At 38.4% G+C, this 24,921-nt stretch overlaps 2 protein-coding genes across 2 annotated transcripts; both read right to left on the bottom strand.

Moving 5' to 3' along the window:
- Positions 1-1,375: 1,375 nt before the first annotated feature.
- LOC133059782 (putative olfactory receptor 2B8) lies at positions 1,376-2,314 on the bottom strand. The gene has a single exon (XM_061147365.1). The coding sequence runs from the start codon at positions 2,312-2,314 to the stop codon at positions 1,376-1,378; it is 939 nt and encodes a 312-aa protein (XP_061003348.1).
- Positions 2,315-11,336: 9,022 nt separating this feature from the next.
- Positions 11,337-12,275, bottom strand: LOC133059781 (putative olfactory receptor 2B8). Its single transcript, XM_061147364.1, has one exon. The coding sequence runs from the start codon at positions 12,273-12,275 to the stop codon at positions 11,337-11,339; it is 939 nt and encodes a 312-aa protein (XP_061003347.1).
- Between the last annotated feature and the right edge of the window lie 12,646 nt (positions 12,276-24,921).

The following is a 24,921-nucleotide window of genomic DNA, read 5'->3' as shown; positions in this document are numbered from 1 at the left end:
TCCCCACTTACTGATTTGTTCTCATTGTTTGTTAACATTTGGCCATGCTGCGTGGCATGTGGATCTTAGTTTCCTGACCTGGGATGGAACCCTCGACCTCTGCAGTGGAAGCAGGGCTCTTAACCACCAGGCCGACAGGAAAGACCTCCCACTGACTAGATTTTTTCTTTTGTTTTGGCTGCGCTCAGTCTTTGTTGCGACTCTCCATTGCTCCATGCAGGCTTTCTCTAGCTGTGGTGCAAGGGCTTCCCATTCCTGTGGCTTCCAATGTTGGGGACCATGGGCTCTAGGGCAGGCCGGCTTCAGTAGCTGTAGCTCATGGGATCTAGAGAGCTGGCTGGGTAGTCGTGGCACATGGCCTTAGTTGCTCTGCATCATGTAGGAACTGCCTGGACCAGGAATGTAACTTGTGTTCGCTGCATTGGCAGCAGGATTTTACCACTAGACCAACAGGGAAGCCCCCTACTTATTGTTGACTGAGGAAAGAGGCTATGGAAAAACACGGTGACCTCCTAGATCTTCCATGTGGAACAAAGAACAGACCCTAACAGTTACTATTTGTAGAGGTAAAAAAATGCACAAAGAAAGATAGAACAGGCAAGCAGGAGAGTAGCCATATCTTAAACAATGAATCAGTCACAAGGACTTGGAAATCGGCCTTCACCATATGAACATTCCAGGCCATCCTACTGGAAGATAAGAGACAACATGAAGAAGATGGAAAGCATGCCAACTGTGGCAATCTAGATCAGGAAGCCCTAAGGAGACCCAGAAGCCTACTGCAGGCATTTGAGTGAATCCAGCCCAGACCAGAAGAACTGTCCAGCTAAACTTAGCCCAAATGCTGATGCACATAATTGTGAGATAAATTAATGGTTGGTGTTTTAAGCAACTAAGTTTTGAAGTGATTTGTTATATAGAAGCAGCTAACTGATATCTACCCTTTGGCATCAGAATACATGAGTTGTAGCAGTAGCAATTCTTAGGAAACGATAAAATGTTAATATTCCATACAGCGTTTCAGTGGTTTCCTGTTCTTATTTTGGCTGTGATTTCATGTAATATATTCATATGTCATTTTGCAAATAGATGTGGAATAATGTACCTAAAAGGGAGTGCAAACAAGAAAAACCCTGGCACTATAAAAAACAATCACTACAAAACAGATGGGGTCGGAACACTAAATCCGTGTCTCTGGAAGTTGAAAGGAATAATGAACCTAGAACTTGACCACTCACTTTTTAAAGGGAATGAAGTAAACAAACTCCCTTCAGAGTTGCCAAAGGGAATTTTAGATGGCTCATGGGGCACACATATATATATCTGAATAGTTCTGCCATTCAAAGTACTTCCATTAAACTGTCCGCCTCACCCATCATCTGGAGTCAGAGTCCTTCCAAAGCACCTTCTTCATCGCTCCCTTCACATCCCTGTTCCTCAGAGTATATATGAGGGGGTTGGTCATGGGGATAATGACAGTGTAGAAGAGAGACATGAACTTGTCCTGATCCTGGGAGTTGTTGCTGCTGGGCTGAAAATACACATAGATGGCTGTGCCAAAGAACAAGGAGACCACCGTGAGGTGGGATCCACACGTACCAAATGCTTTTCTCTGCCCTGCTGTGGACTTGATTCTTAAGACTGCCCTGACAATCCTACCATAGGAGAACATGATTAATGAAACAGGTATGAGAAGAATGATGACACTGCCAAAGAAGGTCACATACAGATTCATAGTAGTGTCAACACAGGCAAGTTTAAGAAAACGAGGGATCTCACAAAAGAAGTGGTCTAATTTATTTCTCCCACAACGAGGTATAAGGAAGACAAGCACTGTCTGCAATAAGGAGTTGGCAAAACCAATGATCCATGAAGCGGAAGCCATCAGGGCACACAGACCAGGGTGCATGATTACCATGTAGTGAAGGGGCCTGCAAACAGCTGCATAGCGGTCAAATGCCATAACTCCTAGGAGAATACATTCTGTACATCCCAATGCCAGAGACATGTACATTTGAACTATACAACCACCAAAGGAGATGGATTTGTCTGATCCACTGAGATTAAATAGGAGCTGTGGAACAATGCTTGTGGTGTAGCACATGTCCAGAAAGCTCAGGTTAGAGAGAAAAAAGTACATAGGGGTGTGAAGACGTGGGTCCAAGTAGGACAATGCAATGATGGTTGTGTTTCCCAGCAAAGTGAAGATGTAGAAGATCAAAAGGACCACAAAGAGGACTAGCTCAAGTTGAAGCCTGTCAGAGAAGCCCAGTAACATAAATCCAGTGAAAGAACTTTCATTTCTCTGTTCCATCCTTTGTTAGCATATGGATCCTATCAAATCAAGCATTTAGCAATTTATTAAAGGTATCTTCCAAAAAAAGCACAGAGATGAAGAGGAAAATCTATCATGTTCAAAGACATGGTCATGTGATTTTATATGCAACTATTTGATAATGAGGTATTCACTGAAATTGATATATCTTAAATCAATTAGCTCTTTACTATTCACAAAAATTATATATTGAAATTAATATAAGAAAATAATAATAATAAAATCAAGTAATGAACCTTGGTTTGCATCAATCATAGATATAAAATGCCTATTTTAGATTGAGCTTAATAGGATGAAAGTATGATGATTATCTGTACATCTTAGAGAAAGTGAGAATGAGGGAAAATCAAGGGAGAGTGATTAGAAAGAGTAAGAAAATGTAGACAAAGAGAGAAAGTTTATTTTAAATATGTATCTCATAATTCTACATAACTTAGCTTGCACATACCTCTCAGGTAATAGAGGAATAGAAAATGATCTCTAAAATGCGTTCAGATATAGATATTTATGAGCTATTATGTAATACAAAGGATTATATTACATTCAATGTATCACTAAGATTCTTCCTCATAGATATATTCTGGCAAAATAGTTATCTCTACTCCTAATGCATTATATTTGTGAATGCTATATCCTGGTCTTTTTGTATACTAGTAAAAAATAAATTGCTCAGAGCCTGAAAATGTCACCTTTGATTACAGTGCTTAACTTTTGTCCTTGAGATACCTAAAATTTCTATACCAATTTAACAAGAACTCCAAAAGTTTATTCACTGTGCATAAACAGTTCACGGGCTTCCCTGTTGGCTCAGTGGTAAAGAAACCAATGCCAATACAGGAGATGCAGGAAAGGCAGGTTCAGTCCCTGGATCCGGAAGATACCTTGAAGAAGAAAATGGAAACCCGCTTCAGTACAGAGAATCCTGGTGTGCTACAGTCCACGAGGTCAAAAAGAGTTGGACTTGACTTTTGACTAAACACCAAGGCAGTCACTTCACAATAGAATTTCAAACTCCAGTGACCAGCACTTACCTCTTCTTTCTGCTGATTTCAGTTTCATATATTACCAACAAGTAAAATGCCTGGAATTCCTATAGGAGATAGGATTATTCACTATCAACATTCTAATGACAATGAAGAACACATAAATGAAGAGGGAGTGGATCTATCACAGTCTCAGGATTAACACTTCTAACCACTATGGACAGAGTTTGGCCAGGTTGGGGAAAAGAGGCTGAAATGGGAAATCTTTTGCATGCTGTTTATTGAATCAATGTCCTCAAGAAAAGAGAACCAGGGAATCAAAACAGAGCAGACAAATGTGTTAAGCAAGAATGTGATCTCAAATGGAACAGCATGAATGTGATCCCAGAGAAATCTGGAAAAGGAGTCACCAAATAGAGCTATCTGCTGATAAAAATATTGTGTCTTCACTTACACAGTCACTGCTACCCACATGCTGCTACATGAGCATTTCAAGTGGGGCAGATAAAGAACTGAATTTTAAATTTAATTTTAACTCAGGTAAATTTAAATACCCTATTTATTTAGATGTGACTAGTTACTACTATACAGAATAACAAGCTGTGGAGCATGCATTGTGTCAGATTTAGTTCCACCTAGACAAAAAGTCAGCCTTTTATAAATCCCAACAGTCTGTCATTGACTACAAGCTGCCCCAAACACATTTGGAAGTTCTGGCAATGTGGCTCCATTCAACTGATGGCAATTTTCTAAATAAGGGAAGGACTGTGAAGCTGCCAGTCAATACTCATGACAAATATGGTGTGGATCAGTGCAGCAGCTAGGAGGAAATATCTGAGCTGGACACTGAAAGCATTCATAAGAAACATGAGTCCATTCATACAAAATGTACAGTCCATTCATAAATGTGTGCAAGGATAGAAAGATAGTCACCAGTGTACATTAAACATCACCTTGTCATTTGCCTAATTCACCAATAAATTAAACTTACAGATCACCTTTTCTGACCCACGTTTCTCTTCTCAAATTGGTATTTCTCCTCAATTGAAAAATGATCATTTTTCATTAACAATAAATTCAAAAATGCATTGACACAATGACCACAAAACAGACCTTCATTGTGGTAATTATCAAATGAGCATTTGGAAGATTATGTACTTTCATTTCTTCAAGAAAATGAACATTTTAAAACTACAGATATTGACAATACACTTTAAGAAACATTCTGTAATTTCACAGAAAGAGGAGCTGAGGAAAAAATGAAAGTGTATAGTCTAATATTTCACATTCACATATATGCTATTATTCAATTACTGAAGGACATGTTTTATGACAGCCAAATATCCTGAATTTAAATTGCTCCATATATCCATACTGAGACATAATGAATACACTACAATAGGATGCAATGTCTAGGAACACAAAGTTGGCTTCCAGAAGGAACACTTAGTTTGGTTTTTAAATTTGGTGAATTTCTACAGGAACTTCTGTTTCTTTTGCCAACTAACATGTATGTTAGTCAATGTAACCTCTAAAGAACACTTGCAACTGAAAACAGACTAACTTACCAATTTCTAAAGTACCACAGAGATCGAGTTCCAGTCCTCTCAGTTTTATTCACCCTATGTGAGGGTCCTAAACTCGTTCCCTATCTCATTTCCAGTTCCTGCCTTTAATACAGTACTGACCATTGGAACCTGGGTGTGTAAACCAAGGATGCAGGCTGCCTGCTGTGAGTACATAAGCTGACTCTATCAGCATTGGAATATCCTTAAGTTTTCCTTAAGCAAGAGGATGCTTTCTCGTGATAACTTCAAAGACCTTCACAGGGTACTGAAGATCGGCATTGTGTCTAGCTGGTAGGATGACATAGGAAGACAATTTCAAACTCTCAGGATTCCTTCTGAATATAATGTTTTGGCTCTATGACAGAGAGCTCATTATGAAAGCATGAGATTGGTATGAAACTGCAGTAAAACTGGTCTGGTGAAAATGGTTTACCTGGCTGAAGTCTCTGGAGAATGTTCGTCCTGTACCGTTAATTAGCTGATGTTGCCTGGCTGCCCAGAGATGACAATCCTCAGGGAAAATAAATATCAAGGAGACTGTAAGAGGAAACTTAATCTGCCTCTTTTATAACTTCTCATAAATGACAGAGCTCAGATAACTCCCTAAACTTCCCAGTTATCTTAGCTCTCCTCTTTTAATGGCTTAGATATTTTACTAAACACTTGAGTTTTTTTATACAATTGCAAAAAAAAAAAATTCTCCACATATAAATAAGAACTCATCCAGTTATTTAATTTTACATGTAAATTAATTTTTATCTAGTATTCATAACCAACTTTTAATGGATCACAGAGTTACCAATTCAGTTCAGTTCAGTTCAGTTGCTCAGTCCTGTCCAACTCCTTGCAACCTCATGAACCACAGAACACCAGGCCTCGCTGTCCATCACCAACTTATGGAGTTTACCCAAACTCATGTCCATTGAGTTGGTGATGCCATCCAACCGTCTCATCCTCTGTTGTCCCCTTCTCCTCCTGCCTTCAATCTTTCCCAACATCAGGGTCTTTTCAAACGAGTCAGTTCTTTGCATCAGGTGGCCGAAATAGTGGAGCTTCAAATTCAACATCAGTCCTTCCAATGAATACCCAGGACTGATTTCCTTTAGCATGAACTGGTTGGATCTCCTTGCATTCCAAGGGACTCTCAAGAGTCTTTTAATTTAATAGCTGTAATCACCATCTGCAGTGATTTTGGAGCCCAGAAAAATAAAGTCAGCCACTGTTTCCCCATCTATTAACCATGAAGTGATGGGACCAAATGCCATGATCTTAGTTTTCTGAATGTTGAGATTTAAGCCAACTTTTTCACTCTCCTCTTTCATTTCATCAAGAGGCTCTTTAGTTCTTCTTCACTCTCTACCATAAGGATGGTGTCATCTGCATATTTGAGGTTATTGATATTTCTCCCAGCAATCTTGATTCCAGCTTGTGCTTCCTCCAGCCCAGCATTTCTCATGATGTACTCCGCATATAATTTAAATAAGCAGGATGACAATATACAGCCTTGAAGTACTCTTTTTTCTATTTAGAACCACAGTGTTGTTCCATGTCCAGTCTAACTATTGCTTCATGACATGCATACAGATTTCTCAAGAGGCAAGTCAGGTGGTCTGGTATTCCTATCTCTTTCAGAATTTTCCACAGTTTATTGAAATCCATACAGTCAAAGGCTTTGGCATAGGCAATAAAGCAGAAATTGATGTCTTTCTGGAACTCTCTTGCTTTTTCCATGATCGTGAGTATCCACAATAGCCTAATCACTGGAAATGCCTACGAGGCTTCACTGGGACTAGAGTCACAGGTATGGCAACAGCTTCCCTTGTGACTCAGATGGTAAAATATGCTTGCAATGCAAGATACCAACGTTCAGCCCCCAAGGCAGATCCCTGGGTCAGGAAGAACCCTGGAGAAGGAAATGGCAACCCACTCCAGTATTCTTGCCTGAGGAATGCCATGGACAGAGGAGCCTCGTGGGTACAGTCCATCAGGTCACAAAGAGTTGGACACGACGGAGTGACTTTCACGTCTCACAACTAATGAGTTTCACTCTCAGAAGAGGCTAAAATTATCCTCAGGAATGGTCACCTAATTAGAACTTGCAGCTTCTAAAGACATTGTGGATTTAATTCACTAGAAAATGGTTCAAAAAATCCACCAAAGAATGTAAATCACCAGAATAGATTGTTTAAAAGGAGCATGAATATCCAATCCCTACAGCTGCCTCAGGGACACCTTCCCCTGAACCCTCTGATTCAGGAGACATACAACTTCTCATTTCTGCATTTACACAGAGCATCCCTTCCCAGGAAATCATGTCCACAAGACATTTCATACACCATGGTTCCCTGAGTCTGCCATATCAAGTTTGAACCATGCTACAATATTGAAAGGACGGAAGAAGTTCTCAATCATAATACAAACAGGCATCACAAAAGATCGCACCTACAGAGGAAAGTGTTGACAGAGAACTATAATCTGCCCTTCCGTCCTCAGTGACCCTGGTTAGAGCTGAACTCTGGGCAAACAGTTAACACTGAAGTCTACTGACTAGGAGATAAATGAGGATATTACAGCGGTGAATATATGCTGATTACCATTCTAGTAATGTTTTTAGCAGGGGGGATAGGGTCTGTTTAGAGTGTGATAAACCTACCGTATACAGACTACAGTTGTTCTAATGAATAAAAGTCCTAAAAGCCAGAACACAATTACAAAGGTGAGGACATATATCAAGTGAGAAACTCTCAAGACTTCTTTGTGCTGACTTGTATGATACAAGTTAAACAAGAGAGAGTCCCTAATTTATTTTATATATTCCATTTGAAAAACCTAAATTCAGGAAGCAGTGTCTGACTGGTTTGGGGCCTCACAGACATTGCACATGTTGTTGCTCTTGTTTTGGATTATTTTCTAAGTGTTAGTCAATCTAGTGCTGCTTAGGAATTGTGTGTCATAGGAGTCTGACTGATACTTCAGGCTTCCAAGGTGACACATTACCTGAACACATCGTGTTCACCTTGTGCTTCTCAGGAGGCAAAAATGATGAAAGATTATGACTTGCTCTTGGGCATATTGACAATTCTGAACTAAAAATGGGATCAAATAATTTAGCCAAGGCCTGGGTACACCCACTGCAGCCATTTCACAGATATTAAGAATTCAAAAGGAGGGAATTCCCTAGCATTCCCGGGTATAGGCTCCATGCTTCTACTGCAGGGGCCATGGGTTCAATCCCTGTTCTGGGAACTAAAGAGGGAAAGCTTGGAAAGGTAGATGTCGTTTGAAAATTTACAAAACAGAACTGAACTTTCGGTATGTGTTATCTTTTAAGCAATCTTTTTTTTTTTATCCTGGGATCTAGATACCTTTATTATCTATCATTTATTCTGAAATAATATACACATCCACATGATGCTCAAGCATTTGCTTAAAACAAATAAATCTGTTTTGTGGCAGTCCTTAGGAGCAGACAAGCAGCTGCTCACTCAGGAAAACAGGCTTTGTGACTTCATGTGACCTTGAGGGTTTCTGCACCAAAGAAAGTATCATTGAGGGATTTTTTCAGTGACTATTTGGGCATAACTATCAAGACCTGATTGAGTAATAAGGAGAGGGGGAAATTTCTCACCATTCAGAGTACACAGCACTCCAAACTGCTTTTAATCAGGTGTATGTTCATCATTACTGTGGGGTCAAAATACTTGGTTTCACAAGAGTTTAATTCAAGGGTGAAGAGTGTCATGCTGTTAGGAATATAGATAGAATCTTGACCCTGTATGTAATTTATCCACACTGCCATTTCCAGCTTGCAAGACCACTTGTCAGGCAAATTGGCCAAGAGGGTTCGAGACCCAGGAGGACGGTTAACTGCTAGGACAGGGAACTGTGTGATAGTTGTCAAGCTTTTGTCTCTACTAAGAGACACAAATGTACTTACTTGCCTAGTGGTACATGCTGGGGAAATCTACCAAAAATCATAAATATTTCTTTGATGATGGCACAGTCAAAGCTCTAACCTCCATAGAAAAATACACTGTTCATGACATTTAACTCACACACACAAAAAAAAACCCAGCATCTATATCTGAAAATAAATTTATGCTGTAAACTGCTTGAATGGGGATCTAAGACCTAGAATGGTCGATTAAATTTTTCTGGAATGTTTATTTTGTTACTCATAATTCAGAACTCTATGACAGTTATTTCACAATTAGACAGATACTACTAAAGCTTAGGCATGTTTTTTAAATTAATAGACACAATATTTGTTTTTTCAATTTCCTTTCTGATGAGTCTGAAGACATCTCCACCAAACATGGGATTTCCTGTGAATCAGGAGCCATTTTCAATATTTTTATACTTCACTAAATCTGAATTTCACAGGAAGTTTGGGAGAGGAAAGATTCTAAGGTTTTAACCAACTGATGCCTAATCAAAGAGTTTATAAAATGGCATGACGAGAATAATCTAAACATATTTTACTCTTTGAAACTTTTGCTGCATCACAGTAGCTAAAATGTGTAGGTATGTAGTAGAACTTGGGTCATATGCTACTCAGATATAATGCCCTCAAAAGTTCCTCACTTAAAAATCTCATTTTAGAGAGGAACTAGGTGGTTCACAAAATTAAAATAACCAACGTTGTACCTCACATCAGTGTTTTCCTCCTGCTGTGTACAAAAAGGCATGTAAGAACTATGTGGTGTTCTTACAACGAAGGGCTACCACTGTCCCTGCCAGCAGCGCATCATCCCCTTCCCTCAGTGAGTCCTATGCGCCGCCTTCTCTGAATGATCCTCCACAATATGGCGGCTGCACTGCTGAGGGTGCAGTTGCACCTGATGTCTGAATGGCTTTACCGGGATTAATGCAGCAAGATTTTCTTTGAGATTCAACTTTATTTTCCCCACAAGTGCTCCACCTACATCAGTGAAAAACGTCTGATCAAACCATCAAACCATGGAATTTTAGTAGAACCATGATCCAAATAAAAGAATGAATGGTATCTTCTAGTAACTCTTAGAAAATATTATTAATAATATACCTTACAGTTTTATGTTATTTGGACTTCAGGTAATATAGATGCATGTCTTTTTGCAATTAGATGTGTGTCGGGGTCCAGCCCCAGCAGGATCCAGGGGAACCCTCAGGATGAACGGCGTCGGCGAATGAGAGAGAGAGAGAGTGAGACAAAGCTCGGGGCTTAGTCTGAAGTTTACTTTTGCACGGCCCCTTTATACCCTTAACATCTTTTTGGGGGAAGTGCACATTGCTTACACACAGGTCATCTCAAAACATTACAGCAACTTGACCTTCAACAGAAACAGGATGTCACCCACATACTTTTCGTTCACAAGAGTCTTTCTTATCATTTGGCCTTCAGGCCTGCTAACATTTTATGGCTTGCACCTGGTGTGACTTAAGCAACTTCAGTAGCCAACGCTGTTTTTCTTATAATTAATTTATTTTCTTTCTAATAAGCATCATCTCTATGGGAACTAGATAGGATTACATTTTTACAGAACAGAAATGCGAAGGACTGCAAAAACAGCAGATATGGCACAAAACAGGCTCTTAGTCTAAATGTTAACTACCTGCAAGAAGTCACCAGCTAATCTCTATCTAAACTATTTTCTATTAGGCACATTTGTTGCTATCATATTTGCAGAGCTTTTCTTACCCCGTAAAGGGGCCTATGCTTAATAGTTTCTTTTGTTAGCATACTGTGCTTAGGATGTTTAGAACAATCAAGAGCATTTTTTGCAATGAGAGCACACATTTATCAAACAAGCCAGAATGCCAGCAAAAGGGTTTGAACTGAAGCATTTCTTTCATCCCTGACCCCTTCATAGGGTAGCAGCATCCAGGAGATTTATTAATTAGGGTTTTAAGTTGGCCCTCATTCAGTGAAAGAGGAGCAGGAGAGCTCTCAGCAGGCAACACAAGAATCTGCAACAGGGCAAACAAGAACAACAGCAGATAAGGGGGGGGGATACAGGGTAGGGTAGAGGCTGAGGCCAACCTGGAGGGTCCCTTATCCTAGACGGCCTTGCCTGTCAGGTTTTTTCCTCGTGACCTCTTCATGGATGGGGTCCTGGAAGGCCTTGCCTGCCCGGTATTTTCTTCATGACCTCGTCTCGGGCGGGACCCCCCATAATGGCTCCCGGCAGATGTGGAACAATGTACCCAAATGGGAGTGCAAATAAAAATCCTTGGAGCTGTTAAACAGTCACTACAAAGCAGATGCTGTCAAATCACTGAATCAGCATCTCTGGAAGTTGAAATGAATATATGAACTTAGAATTTCAACACTCACTTTTCAATGGGAATGAAGGAAACAAATTCCCTTCAGAGTTGCCAAAGGAAATTTTAGATGACTCATGGGACATACATATATATCTGAATAGTTCTGCCAGCAAAGTCCTTCCATTAAACTGTCCTCCGCACCCATCATCTGGAGTCAGAGTCCTTCCAAAGCACCTTCTTCATCGCTCCCTTCACATCCTTGTTCCTCAGTGTATAAATGAGGGGGTTGGTCATGGGGATAATGACAGTGTAGAAGAGAGCCATGAACTTGTCCTGATCCTGGGAGTTGTTGCTGCTGGGCTGAAAATACACAGAGATGGCTGTGCCAAAGAATAGGGAGACCACTGTGAGGTGGGATCCACATGTGCCAAACGCTTTTCTCTGCCCTGCAGTGGACTTGATTCTTAAGACCGCCCTGACAATCCGACCATAGGAGAACATGATTAATGCAACAGGTGTGAGAAGAGTGATGACACTGCCAAAGAAGGTCATATATAGATTCATGGAAGTGTCAACACAGGCAAGTTTGAGAAAAGGAGGGATCTCACAAAGGAAGTGGTCTAATTTATTTCTCCCACAAAGTGGTAAAAGGAAGATGAGAACTGTCTGCAACAAGGAGTTGGCAAAACCAATGATCCATGAAGCAGAAGACATCAGGACACACAGACGGGGGTGCATGATTACTGTGTAGTGAAGGGGCCTGCAAACAGCTGCATAGCGGTCAATTGCCATAACTCCTAGGAGAATACATTCTGTACATCCCAATCCCAGAGAGATTAACATTTGAACTACACAACCACCATAGGAGATGGATTTGTCTGCTCCACTGAGATTAACCAGGAACTGGGGAACAATGCTGGTGGTGTAGCACATGTCCAAAAAGCTCAGGTTAGAGAGGAAAAAGTACATCGGGGTGTGAAGACATGGGTCCAAGTAGGACAATACAATGATGGTTGTGTTTCCCAGCAAAGTGAAGATGTAGAAGATCAAAAGAATGACCAAGAGGACCAGCTCAAGTTGAGGCCTGTCAGAGAAACCTAGTAGGATAAACCCAGTGAAAGAACTTCCATTTTTCTGTTCCATCTTTTGCTAGCACAGGGCTCCTGTCAAACCAAGCATTTAACAATTTATAAAAGGTATTTTCCAAAAAAGAGCAGGTTGAAGAGGAAAATCTATCATATTCAAAGGCATGGCCACAGGATTCTATGTACAACTATTTGAATAAATCATGTACCCATTGAAATTGATATATCTTAACTCAATTAGTTTTATACTATTCACAAAAAGTTATATATTGATATTTAATACAATAAAATAATAAGTAAAATACTAACATCAAATAATGAAACTTGGTTTGCATCAATCATAGATATAATATGTGTTTCAGATTGAGATTAATACGACTGAAGTACAATCATTATATATGTACATTTTAGAGAAATTCGAAGTAAGGAAAAATCAAGGCAGAATGATTAGAAAGAGTAAGAAAGTGTAGACAGAGGGAGAATGTTTATTTTAAATATGTATTTCATAATTCTACATAACTATGTGTACATATCTAACATGTAACAGAATAATACAAAAAAATCTCTAAAATGCATTGAGATATAGAATTTTATAAGTTAGAACATACCTATACAAAGGATTATATTACATTTGAAGTATCACTGAGAGTGCTTCATGCAAACATTTTGGCAGAATTGTTGTCTCCCTACTTCTAATACATTATATTTGTGAATGCTATACCCCAATCTTTTGGTATAGTAGTAAAAAATAAACTGTTGAGAGTTTGAAACTATCACCTTCAATTATAGTGCTTAACGCTTGCCCTTGAGAAAACTAAAATTACTATAACAATTTAACAAAACTCCAAAACTTTATTCACCGTGCATAGTCAGTTCATGGGCTTCCCGGATGACTCACAAAAGTCCTGCCAATGCAGGAGATACAGGAAATGTGGGCTCAGTCCCCACATCAGGAAGATACACTGGAGAAGAAAATGGCAACCCACTCTAGTACAGAGAAACTGCTGGGCTACAGTCCATGGAGTCGTAAAGACTCAGACATGACTTAGTGACCAAACAACAAAAATAGTCAGTTCACAGCAGAAGTTCAAAACCCAGTGATCATCACTTACCTCTTCTTTCTGTTGATTCCATTTTCAGGTATTACCAGCAACTAAAATGCCTGGAATTCCTAAAGGAGATAGGATTATTCACTACCAACATTTTAATCAAGATAAATATTTTTTAAAGATATCCAATTGTGTAATCTGTTCACAGAGTGTAATGTTTTACAATACTCCCTATGATAAACAATTAGATCAGTTCAGCTCAGTCACTCACTCGTGTCTGACTCTTTGTGACCCCATGAATCGCAGCACGCCAGGCCTCCCTGTCCATCACCAACACCTGGAGTTTACTCAAACTCATGTGCATCGAGTCGGTGATGCCATCCAGCCATCTCATCCTCTGTCATCCCCTTCTCCTCCTGACCCCAATCCCTCCCAGCATCAGGGTCTTTTCCAAGGAGTCAACTCATCGCATGAGGTGGCCAAAATATTGGAGTTTCAGCTTCAGCATCAGTCCTTCCAATGAACACCCAGGACTGATCTCCTTTAGGATGGACTGGTTGGATCTCCTTGCAGTCCAAGGGACTCTCAAGAGTCTTCTCCAACACCACAGTTCAAAAGCATCAATTCTTTGGTGCCCAGCTTTCTTCACAGTCCAACTCTCACATCCATACATGACCACTGGAAAAACCATAGCCTTGACTAGACAGACCTTTGTTAGCAAAGTAATGTCTCTGCTTTTTACTATGCTATCTAGGTTGGTCATAACTTTCCTTCCAAGGAGTAAGCGTCTTTTAATTTCATGGCTGCAATCACCATCTGCAGTGATTTTGGAGCCCAAAAAAATAAAGTCTGATACTGTTTCCACTGTTTCTCCATCTATTTGCCATGAAGTGATGGGACCAGATGCCATGATCTTAGTTTTCTGAATGTTGAGCCTTAAGCCAACTTTTTCACTCTCCTCTTTCACTTTCATCAAGAGGCTTTTTAGTTCCTCTTCACTCATAAGGGTGGTGTCATCTGCATATCTGAGGTTATTGATATTTCTCCCGGCAATCTTGATTCCAGCTTGTGCTTCCTCCAGCGTTTCTCATGATGTAGTCTGCATGTATGTTAAATAAGCAGGGTGACAATATACAGCCTTGATGTACTCTTTTTCCTATTTGGAACCAGTCTGTTGTTCCAGTCCAGCTCTAACTGTTGCTTCCTGACCTGCATATAGGTTTCTCAAGAGGCAAGTCAGGTGGTCTGGTATGCCCATCTCTTGAAGAATTTTCCACAGTTTATTGTGATCCACACAGTCAAAGGCTTTGGCAGTCAATAAAGCAGAAGTAGATGTTTATCTGGAACTCTCTTGCTTTTTCAATGATCCAGTGGATTTTGGCCATTTGATCTCTGGTTCCTCTGCCTTTTCTAAAACCAGCTTGAACATCTGGAAGTTCACAGTTCACGTATTGCTGAAGCCTGGCTTGGAGAATTTTGAGCATTACTTTACTTGTGTGTGAGATGAGTGCAATTGTGCGGGAGTTATACAAACACAGATGCACTGTCAATGCAATGACAGGTCAAAGATAGGTTATAAACCTAAAAGTATTAATAATACGAGGGAAGATATAAAGAAACGTACACTTTGGTATAAAAAATCTAATAACATCCATTTACTTTAGGTTAATTTTACATATGCACCTTTCTGGGAGCTATTTTGAAACATTACTTACATCAAAACCAAACACAACACTAGCTCTAAGGTTAACTGATTACCATATTTATCTAACTGTTTATTATTGCATAAACATGATCATTGGTATTCCCTGATGGCTCAGACGGTAAAGAGTCTACCTGCAATGCAGGAGACCTGAGTTTGATCCTTGGGTCGGTAAGATCCCCTGGAGAAGGAAATGGCAACCCACTCCAGTATTCTTGCCTGGAAAATCCCATGGACAGAGGAGCCTGGTGGGCTACAGTCCAAAGGGTGGAAAAGAGTTGGACACAACTGACCGACTTCACTTTCACTTTTTCATGATCATACAATAACTTAAGCAACATAAGAAAGTACATAATTCAGTTCTATTGTACTCAAATGGTTAGGCACATAGTACATTTTTAATTCTTCTAAGGCTTTCAAAATTTGAATCTGAATTGGGTGTAGACCCACTGCTGTGTGAACGAAATTGATACAAAATTGTCATAGAATAAATGTTAATAAAAACTGAGTAAAGTAAAAAGTGTGAAAGTGTTACTCAGTCACATCCAACTCTTTGTGACCCTGTGGACTGTAACCCACCAGATTCCTCTATCCTTGGGATTCTCCAGGCAAGAATGCTGGAGTAGGTTGCCGTGTCCTCCTCCGGGGATCTTCCTGGCCCAGAGATCAAATCCACATTTCTACTCACATTTCTTATGTCTCCTGAAATGGCAGGCAGGTTCTTCACCACTATCGCCACCTGGGAAGTCCATTAATAAAGGAAAAGTAAGAGCCAAATGTACAAGCTGTATTTACAAACAGTAGAGGAACCAGAGATCAAATTGCCAATATTAGTTGGATCATAAAAAAGCAAAGAAACTCCCCAAAAATTCTACTTCTGCTTCACTGACTACACTAAAGCCTTTGAGTGTTGGACCACAACAAACTGTGGAAAATTCTTAAAGAGATGGGAATACCAGACCACCTAACCTGTCTTCTGAGAAACCTGTATGCAGGTTTCATACAAGAAGCAACAGTTAGAACCGGACACAGCATATGGACTGGTTCAAAATTGGGGAAGGAGTACATCATGCCTGTGTATTGTAACCCTGCTTATTTAACTTATATACAGAGTACGTCATGTGAAATGCCAGGCTGAATGGCTCACAAGCTGGAATCAAGACTGATTGGAGAAATATTGACAATCTCAGATATGCAGATGATACCGCCCTGATGGCAGAAAACAAAGAGGAACTAAAGAGCCTCTTGATGAAGGTGAGAGAGGAGAGTGCAAAAGCTGGCTTAAAACCTAACATTATAAAAATTTAAGATCACGGCATCTGCACCCATCACTTCATGGCAAATAGATGGGGAAAAAGTGGAAATTTTGACAGACTTTATTTTCTTGGGCTCCAAAATCACTACAGATGGTAACTGCAGCCATGAAATTAAAAGAAGCTTGCTCCTTGAAAGAAAAGCTGTGACAAACTTAGATAGCATATTAAAAGCAGAGACGTCACTTTACCAACAAAGGTCCATACACTCAGAGCTATGGTTTTTCCAGTAGTCATGTATGGGTGTGAACTGAACCATGAAGAAGGCTGAGCACCAAAGAATTGATGCTTTTGAATTGTGGTATGGGAGAAGACTCTTGAGAAGCCCTTGGACTGCAAGGAGATCCAACCAGTCCATCCTAAAGGAAATCAACACTGATTGTTCACTGGAAGGACTGATGCTGATGCTGAAGCTCCAAAACTTTCACCACCTGATGTGAAGAGCCAACTCATTGGAAAAGACCCTGATTTTGGAAAACATTGCGCACAGGAGGAGAAGGCAGAGATGGTTGGATGGCATCATTAACTCAATGGACATGAACTTGAGATGATGAAAGACACGGAAGCCTGGCATGCTGAAATTCCTGGGGTTGCAAAGTCCGACCTGACTGAACGACTGAACAACAACCACAAAGAGTCAAATGAAAGAAGAGGGAGTGGTGGAGGGGCCCTGGGGAATATTCCTTCATCAGTGGCATAAAGGTCCTCCCTGTCCCATGATTTAGTGGTAAGGATAGAAAAAAAAACAAAAAATCAGATAGTTTGAAATATAAAAAGTATACATAATAGAAACTTAATACATCATGTATGAGAAGGATTAAGCTAATCTAACTTAACACTCAATTACAAAACATTATGGAAGAGCATTAGTTCACACACCTCCAAAAACAATACTTAATAAAAGATTCTCACATTTAAAGTTTGAAAAATTAAAGTATCCAAAATTTGAAGGCTGGAAAGATATGCTACGTATAGCTAATAATGCTGGGATTCCCTGATGGTCCAGTGGTGAAGAGTCTGCCATGCAATGTAAAGGACACAGGTTTGATCCCTGATCAAGGAAGATCTCACATGAGCAGGACAACTATGATTCCCCATGTGTGGGGCAGCTATGCCCATCTGCCACAACTACTGTCTCCTGTACCACACCTACTGAAGCTTGTACACCTAGAGTCTGTGCTCCACAACAAGAGAAGACAACACAGTGAGAAGCAGGCACACAACTAGAAATTAGCCTCTGCTTGCTGCAACTGGAGAAAGCCTGTGAGCAGCAACCAAGATCCAATGCAGTCAAAAATTAAATGAGTAAATAAAGAAATAGTTTTGAAAATGATAATAATAATGCCAATACTGTTGGTATTGCTGATTGTTTGATATGCTCTAAAACATTTACATGCATAATCTCAACTATCTCCAAAAAAAATGTTTGACATTTATTACAGTTACCCTTCTACATTTGAAGAGATAGATTAAAGTGGTTAAGCAGCTTAGCCAAGATTATTAAAATCCTAAATTTGTAAACAAAAATTAGGTTTATTTGATATCAAAGTTTGTATTTTTAACAAACACATTGCTTTATTGCCAGACATGAATATATTAAAATTCAGGGGACACCACTGCAGATGGCAGGGTTTACAATTTCCGAAGATTTCATCCTTCCATTGATTTCTTATAAGAATGTGATCTGTGGTATCCAAACAGGAGTCTATATAGAAAAAAATTTATAACAGAATTATAAAATTTTGACAGAGTCTAAATGTGCAATGACAGGATATGTTCCCTGACTCACACTGCTCAGAAGAGCAAATACAACCTATGGCTCAGTCTCATGAACATATATACAAATACTGACACATTCATCCTAGATGAACTGCTAGAAAAGTTTTCTAAATGTACCTAATAAAGGAAGCATTCACCAAAGTGAAGGGAAATATAAAATGTTAATTCATCAAAGGAAAACACCAATACAATAATGGACCAGTGTAATAAAACGATGATATATTTTATCATCATATCAAGAAGGACCAGAAAGGCAATTGATAAAAGAGAAAATCCTGTCAAGATGAAGTGGTTCAAACCATGTGCAACTATACAGAATAATATTCATTTATTAGAAAAAGGATGCTGAATGACCAAGTATCTGACAGGTATAAAAATGAATGATTTTAGGTTGAAAAATTAAATATCAGACAACAACAAACAAAAGCAACACCAATTAAAACAGAAAAAAAGAATATAATTGTCTTTGTATGTTACAAATGGTTCCAGTCCAAGTGGAGATTACACTGGAAGGTAATTAGGATACCAATGTCATATTAGTCTTCTTTAAATTCTTTTTCTCTAAAGAAATTCAGGAAGTTATCCCTTCCTGAGGAAACCAGATATGGAAAACTTCAATGTCTAAGACACATCATCACAATGATCTCAGGAGTACATTCTGCCGGCCTAGGTCACACCAATCCCTTGCTCCTTCCCTACTCAGCACCCACCCTTCCTAAGGCTGTTTGCACCACCACAGAAGGCAATGTTTCAAGGTAAGGATATTTCTTGGCTAAGGTTAAGTGGGAAATTTTTATTTCCTTCCTACCACATTTAAAGAATTCTGCTTTTTAATTGGGAATCATCATCTATGTTAAAATACATATCAACTGACCTAATGCAATGCGGAATACTGAGTAGTATAAGACAAACTACATAAATAATAAATTAAATAACATAAATAATAAAAACTAAAAATATTAAACACATTCATCCTAGCTACAGGAACAACAAATACTATCCTTGGTAACCATCATGATATGACATGAAATAGGCGAGTTCTGCTATACACGCTACATGTGAATTAGTACTTGGATACAAAAGAGACATAATTGAAAAAAATCAAAGTATATGTATGTATATATAGAAAATATTAAGTAGGTAAAATTAAACAGATTCTATAATAAAAGATGACATCTTACCTAACAACTATTTTTTAAAAGAATATGATAGAAAATTATATCTCACAAGAACACAATTCTACTATACTAATTAAGAGAAGAGGCATCAAATGAGAGAGGTTAAATGCTTAATACAGACACATATCAGTGCTAGAGGTATATTTACAATTATAATAATTGTATATTACTGACACATAACTGAAATTTTAGTGAAGAATATAAGTATTTCAAGAAAACTAACTACTTGGTGTGCAAACCAAACGTTTTAAAGACAAAAGATCTCAAGATAATGTCTCTTTAAGATACCTCAAATTATGCAACATTCACTGACAAATTTAAAGTTCAAACTCTACCCTTTCCAGTTCCTCAAGGAATCCTGAAAATGTGCTGACAAAATCCTGGCAGCCTCAGAGCCATAACTGAATCATTCTTGATTTAATAATCCTTCTGTCTCAGCTTAACTCCGATACATTAAGCCTGGTCCCTAATGGAAATGAAGGATTTATAAATGAGGAGGAAGTGGAAAGAAATCATTTGAATCAGTTCTAATGAGGTGGATGAAACTGGAGCCCATTATACAGAGTGAAGTAAGCCAGAAAGAAAAACACCAATACAGTATACTAACGCATATATATAGAATTTAGAAAGATGGTAACAATAACCCTATATACAAGACAGAAAAAGAGACACAGATGTATAGAACAGACTTTTGGACTCTATGAGAGAAGGTGAGGGTGGGATGATCTGAGAGAACAGCATCGAAACATGTATATTATCAAGTGTGAAACAGATCGCCAGTCCAGGTTGGATGCATGAGACAAGTGCTCGGGGCTGGTGCACTGGGATGACCCAGAGGGATGGGATGGGGAGGGAGGTGGGAGGGGGGGTCAGGAATGGGGAACACATGTAACTCCATGGCTGATTCATGTCAATATATGGCAAAACCCACTACAATATTGTAAAGTAATTAGCCTCCAACTAATAAAAATAATTGGTGGAGGGGGGAGAAATAACAGTTCTAATCAATATGGACAATGTTTGGCCAGGTTGGGAAGGAGAAGCTGAAGTAGGAATTCCTTTGCAAGCTGTTTATTGATCGAATGTTCTCAGGATAAAGAAAATCAAAGTGCAAAATAGAGCAGACAATGTTGCTAAGCAACGATGTGATCACAAATGGAATAGCATAAACCTGATCCCAGAGAAAGCTGAAATATGATTCTCCAACAGAACTATCTGCTGATGAAAAGTATTCTATCTTCACTAATACAATCACTGCTACCCATGTGTTGCTGACTGAGCATTTCAAGGGTGGCAGCTAAGGAACTGAATTTTTAAATTTAAATTTAATTCAGATAACTTTAAATACCTAGTCATTTAAATGTGACTAGTTACTGGAATACAGAATAACAAGCTGTGGAGCATGCATTGTGTCAGACATAGTTCCACCTTGACAAAAAGGCAGCCTTTTATATATCCCAACAGTCTGTTGGGATATATAAGCTGACCCAACAGAGTTCAGGAGACCTCCTGGCAATGTGGCTCCCATTCAACTGATGGCAATTTCTGAAGGAACAGGCTGTGAAGCTACCAGTGAATACTCATGACAAATATGGTGTGGACCAGTGCACCCACCAGCCAGTAGAAAAAATCTGAACTGGACACTGAAAGCATTCACACAAAACCTAAAGTCCATTCATGCAAAATGTAGAGTCAACTTATAAATGTGTGCAAGGATGAAAGGACAGGCACCAGTGTATACTACACATCACCTCAATGCAAGGCCATCAGAAAATTGTCATTTGCCTAATTCACCAATAAATTAAACATTCAGATCACCTTTTCTGACCCACGTTTCTCTTCTCAAATTGGTATTTATCCTCAATTGAAAAATGATCATTTTTCATTAACAATAAATTCAAAAATGCATTGACACAATAACCACAAAATGGACCGTCATTGTTGCAATTATCAAACTAGCATTTGAAAGATTACATAGGTTCATTTCTTTGAGAAAATGAACATTTTAAAACTACAGATATGGACAATACACTTTAAGAAACATTCTGGTGATCTGTTTCACCCTTGATAATATACATGTTTCAATGCTGTTCTCTCAAAACATCCCACCCTCGCCTTCTCCCACAGAGTCCAAAAGTCTGTTCTATACATCTGTGTCTCCTTTTCTGTTTTGCATATAGGGTTATCATTACCATCTTTCTAAGGTGGGGGGGGGGGGGAATCGGGATGGGGAATACATTTAAATCCATGGCTGATTCATGTCAATGTATGGCAAAAACCACTACAATATTGTAAAGTAATTAGCCTCCAATGAATAAAAATAAATGAAAAAAAAAAAGAAAAATTCTGTAATTTCAGAGCAAATAGGAGCTGAGGAAAAAATGAAAGTGTATAGTCTAATATTTTCACATTCACATATATGCTATTATTCAGTTATTGAAGGACATGTTTTATGACAGCCAAATATCCTGAATTTAAATTGCTCCATATATCCATACTGAGACATAATGAATACACTACAATAGGATGAAATGTCTAGGAACACAAAGTTGGCTTCCAGAAGGAACACTTAGTTTGGTTTTTAAATTTGGTGAATTTCTACAGGAACTTCTGTTTCTTTTGCCAACTGACATGTATGTTAGTCAATGTAACCTCTAAAGAACACTTGCAACTGAAAACAGACTAACTTACCAATTTCTAAAGTACCACAGAGATCGAGTTCCAGTCCTCTCAGTTTTATTCGCCTTATGTGAGGGTCCTAAACTTGTTCCCTATCTGATTTCCAGTTCCTGCCTTTAATACAGTACTGGGCATTGGAACCTGGGTATATAGATTAAGGATGCAGGTTGCCTGCAGTGAGTACATAAGTTGACTCTATCAGCATTGGAATATCCTTAAGTTTTCCTTAAGCAAGAAGATGTTTTCTCTTGATAACTTCAAATACCTTCACAGGTACTGAAGATCGGCATTGTGTTTAGCTGGTAGGATGACATAGGAAGACAATTTCAAACTCTCAGGATTCCTTCTGAATATAATGTTTTGGCCTTATGACAGAGAGTTCATTATGAAAGCATGAGATTGGTATGAAACTGCAGTAAAACTGGTCTGGTGAAAATGGTTTACCTGGCTGAAGTCTCTGGAGAATGTTTGTCCTGTACCATTAATTAGCTGATGTTCCCTGGCTGCCCAGAGATGACAATCCTCAGGGAAAATGAATATCAAGGAGAATGTAAGAGGAAACTTAATCTGCCTCTTTTATAACTTCTCATAAATGACAGAGCTCAGATAACTCCCTAAACTTCCCAGTTATCTTAGCTCTCCTCTTTTAATGGCTTAGATATTTTACTAAACACTTGAGTTTTTTTATATAACTGCAAAAAAATATTCTCCATATGTAAATAAGAACTCATTCAGTTATTTAATTTTACATGTAAATTAATTTTTATATAATATTCATAACCAACTTTTAATGGATCACAGAGTTACCAATTCAGTTCAGTTCAGTTCAGTTGCTCAGTCGTGTCCCACTCCTTGCGATGCCATGAACCGCAGCACGCCAGGCCTCCCTGTCTATCACCAACTTGCGGAGCTTACCCAAACTCATGTCCATTGAGTTGGCGATGCCATCCAGCCATCTCATCCTCTGCCATCCCCTTCTCTTCCTGCCCCCAATCCCTCCCAGCATCAGGGTCTTTTCAAATGAGTCAGTTCTTCACATCAGGTGGCCAAAATATTGGAGCTTCAACTTCAACATCAGTCCTTCCAATGAACACCCAGGACTGATTTCCTTTAGGATGGACTAGTTGGATCTCCTTGCAGTCCAAGGGACTCTCAAGAGTCTTCTCCAACACCACAGTTCAAAAGCATCAATTCTTCGGTGCTCAGCTTTCTTTATAGTCCAACCCTCACATCCATACATGACTACTGGAAAAACCATAGCCTTGACCAGATGGACCTTTATTGACCAAGTAATGTCTCTGCTTTTTAATATGCTGTCTAGGTTGGTCATAACTTTCCTTCCAAGGAATAAGCGTCTTTTAACCAATTAGACAGTATCTACCTAATCTTTAAGGTAAATATATTAAAGGTCAACCACCACATTTTACTTCCAAACTTCTAATATGGCTAAGGAAAAACTACCTGTCCTCAATGATGTTGTTCAATTTCTATCGAAAGTTGTAATGATTTACATAAGCAAACAGAAAAATTATTGATTTTTTAAATGAAACTTCCATGGTTTGTTTAAATTCAACTCATCTTTGCATTTATTTCCACATGATTGAATTAAACAAGATATTTATAATTGTTAAAGTAAATTGAAAGAAACTTGATGGGTATTGCCTGTTTTGAAGTTTGAACATCAATTAAATTCAAAACAACTTATACACTTGACTATACAGGCAAAAGGCAGGAATAATTAGCATCTGTCCATGGAAGGCTTTGGCTCTAACCATCAAAGGCAGCTTCAAAAATATACAATCTCTTTTCCCCACTAGAACACATTTTCTTTCAAAGTAATAGACAACTTCTAGCTAGTAGTATAAGCTATCTCAGGGAAAGCTAATTAGGTTTGAAGCATCTTGGTTTGTATGTCATTAGTCAGACAAGCATACAGGTCTTCTTTAACTAATTTACATGCTATAGCCAAGCATTTCCCATAGAATCATAAATTCCACTTTTTTAAAATAACATTCTACCCATAGGGAGAAATTATCTTTTCCTTAAAATACTCTTAGATTAGAATTTCCTCAGTAATCTCTCTACTAGTTAAATTCTATGATAATATTTACTCAAACGTAAAGATTAGTTTGAGTAAAGATTAGTACTGCATAGAGTGTCCAGAGATGGAGGGAATTACAGACATGCAATTAATATTTCTTCCCATTGCCATCTTGTTGCTGTAAATATTAATTGGCAAAATAATGTTGGATAATCACTTGACATTAAGTATAAATGCTTACTTGCAATTACATGCTTTTTTTCCTATGCTATTTTGTAAAATTCTTATTTTATATTGGAATATAATACACCGAAAGAGTAATCTATTTTTTAAAAAATCTACAAATGAGGACTCATCAAAATAAAGAGCATTTGTCTGTTAAAGACTCTGTTAAGAGGATAATAAGATAAGCTACAAACTGGAAGAAAATATTTTCAAGCTACTTATCTTACAAAATACTCATATCTAGAATATGCAAACAACTCTCAAAACTCTACAATAAGAAAATAACTCAATTAAAAAACATTTCAGCAAATAACTCACCAATGCAAATATATGAATGGTAAATAAGCACATGTAAAGATGTTTAGCATCACTAACCATCAGGAAAATGCAGATTAAGAACATGAAGAGATATTACTACCTACCTACAAGAACAACGGAGACAAAAAATATGGGAACAATACCAAATGTTGGCATCATTGTGGATAAACTGAATCTCTCATACATTGCTAATCAGAACATAAAACCATACATCTACTTTATAGAAGAGTTTGGATGTTTCTTTTTTTTTTTTAAACCAAATATATATTTGCCATAGAGCCCAGTAATCATGCTCTTTGGCATTTATGACAGAGAAACAAAAATTTATTCCACACAAAAAACTGTGCACAATTACTCATAGCAGTTTTATCTGTAACAGCAAAAAGCTGAAAACAAATGAAATGTTCTAAACAAAAGATG

The sequence above is a fragment of the Dama dama genome, chromosome 7 (genome assembly GCF_033118175.1).
Source record: "Dama dama isolate Ldn47 chromosome 7, ASM3311817v1, whole genome shotgun sequence".
NCBI lineage: Eukaryota > Metazoa > Chordata > Mammalia > Artiodactyla > Cervidae > Dama > Dama dama.
The sequence above is the reverse complement of the archived record's forward strand: the minus strand, read 5'-3'. Positions and strand labels throughout refer to the sequence as shown.